The sequence below is a fragment of the Micropterus dolomieu genome, linkage group LG02, assembly GCF_021292245.1.
Source record: "Micropterus dolomieu isolate WLL.071019.BEF.003 ecotype Adirondacks linkage group LG02, ASM2129224v1, whole genome shotgun sequence".
NCBI lineage: Eukaryota > Metazoa > Chordata > Actinopteri > Centrarchiformes > Centrarchidae > Micropterus > Micropterus dolomieu.
Window position 1 is genome coordinate 15,514,310 of NC_060151.1, and position 1,487 is coordinate 15,515,796.

A 1,487-nucleotide genomic window follows, 5' to 3' on the forward strand; every position below is an offset into this window, starting at 1 on the left:
CGGACAGAGGTTACACATTACACATGACGAAACGGCCAAAATGTAATGAAGACAGGGCTTCTTCACGTAAAAAGACAACACCAAACCAGCAAACCTAAACTGCCATCGTTGTCCTCCGTCTCAGTGGCCATTTTGAAAGCAGCACGCCTCAGCTTGTCACAACGCCCGTAGAGGTCCTGAGAGGAAATACAAAGGAGGTGCTGTATAGTATACACAGCTGTTAAGTCAGTTTTTTCACTTAAATATCACAATGCAAACATATAACTTTCAGGCATATATGAGATTTAACCAAGACTCTTAAGTTACTCAGATCTCATGAGTCTGAGGAGCAAATGTCTGGAGTTGTTGAACTTTTAAAACCCAAATCATGTGAGGTTGCAAAGTGCACAGAGAACAGTGATTGTTTACCATTCTGACTGCCTTTGATTGCATTATTGTAAATGACACTGAAGGGAAAATAGATGAGACGACACGTGTGCCAGTTGAACTTTCTCTGGAGGATAAGAGTTTGAATTTCACTGTGCAGTTCTGGATTAGAGTTCAGTATGAGCCAAAATGGTTGATTTCAGAAAAGTGTCACTATTAGACACAAGAGAAAAATCAAATGCTACAAGAGGGAGTTTTAGATTGTAGAGAAAAGGATGTGAATAAAACCTACCAGCTTACTAAAAAGACAACAGAATATTATTGCAATATTTGCTGTATTCACAGTGATTTACTTTTGTAGTATGTAGTTAAACATAAAATATGTTGTAATATTGCTGTGCAGAGCAAAATGGGTTGATGACACATAGGGACGTCTTCCTCAAATATTACTAAATCTGCTTTTTCCTTGTTTGCTGTGAGGAGGAACTAGTTTACCATCTCATTTTTGTGTGTGTGTGTGTGTGTGTGTGTGTGTGCGCGCGCGCACGGACACACACCTTAATGATCTCCTTGTCTGAGTCAGTGGAGCTGTCTTTATTGTAGTGGGACAGCATCTCCGTCAGCAACTTGACATTGATGTTCACCTCCTCCAGCGTGTGTATACGCTTTGTGACCTTGTGTACTCGTGCTTCATCCTGACAGAAACAAAACACAAGACAAAATGTACTATATACCGCACATAGAAAGGGTCATGTCATAATATGAAATAAAAAATCCTAGTAACGTCACCTTGGCAGAAACTCTTGGGCCAAAACAATTTGAAAACAAGACTAACAGTCACAAATCCGTTCATTCCACGTGTCCCCATAGCAGAGAGCAGCTTGTAGGTACATTTGAAATCAATATGATGACTGTTCAATATTCAGCAAGCCATTCTGACACGTCTTACCTCTTTCACCATGTTTTTGATTAGTCTGTTGGCTTCCTGCAGGTCCTCTGGATTTTTACTCCGGAGAAGCTCAGCAAGCAGCTACACACACACACACACACACACACACACACACACACACACACACACACACACACACACACACACACACACACACACACACACACACACT

The 1,487-nt window shown here is 41.0% G+C and overlaps 1 protein-coding gene across 1 annotated transcript in view; it reads right to left on the bottom strand.

Annotated features, from left to right (window-relative positions):
* Positions 1-1,487, bottom strand: part of gga3b (golgi associated, gamma adaptin ear containing, ARF binding protein 3b) — a 9,895-nt gene that overhangs the window by 6,179 nt on the left and 2,229 nt on the right. The window contains exons 7-9 of the mRNA XM_046076544.1: positions 1,316-1,396; positions 924-1,061; positions 95-176 (exon numbers count right to left, since the gene is read on the bottom strand). Coding sequence (XP_045932500.1) covers positions 95-176; positions 924-1,061; positions 1,316-1,396 — 301 coding nt within the window. The remainder of the gene's footprint in view (positions 1-94; positions 177-923; positions 1,062-1,315; positions 1,397-1,487) is intronic.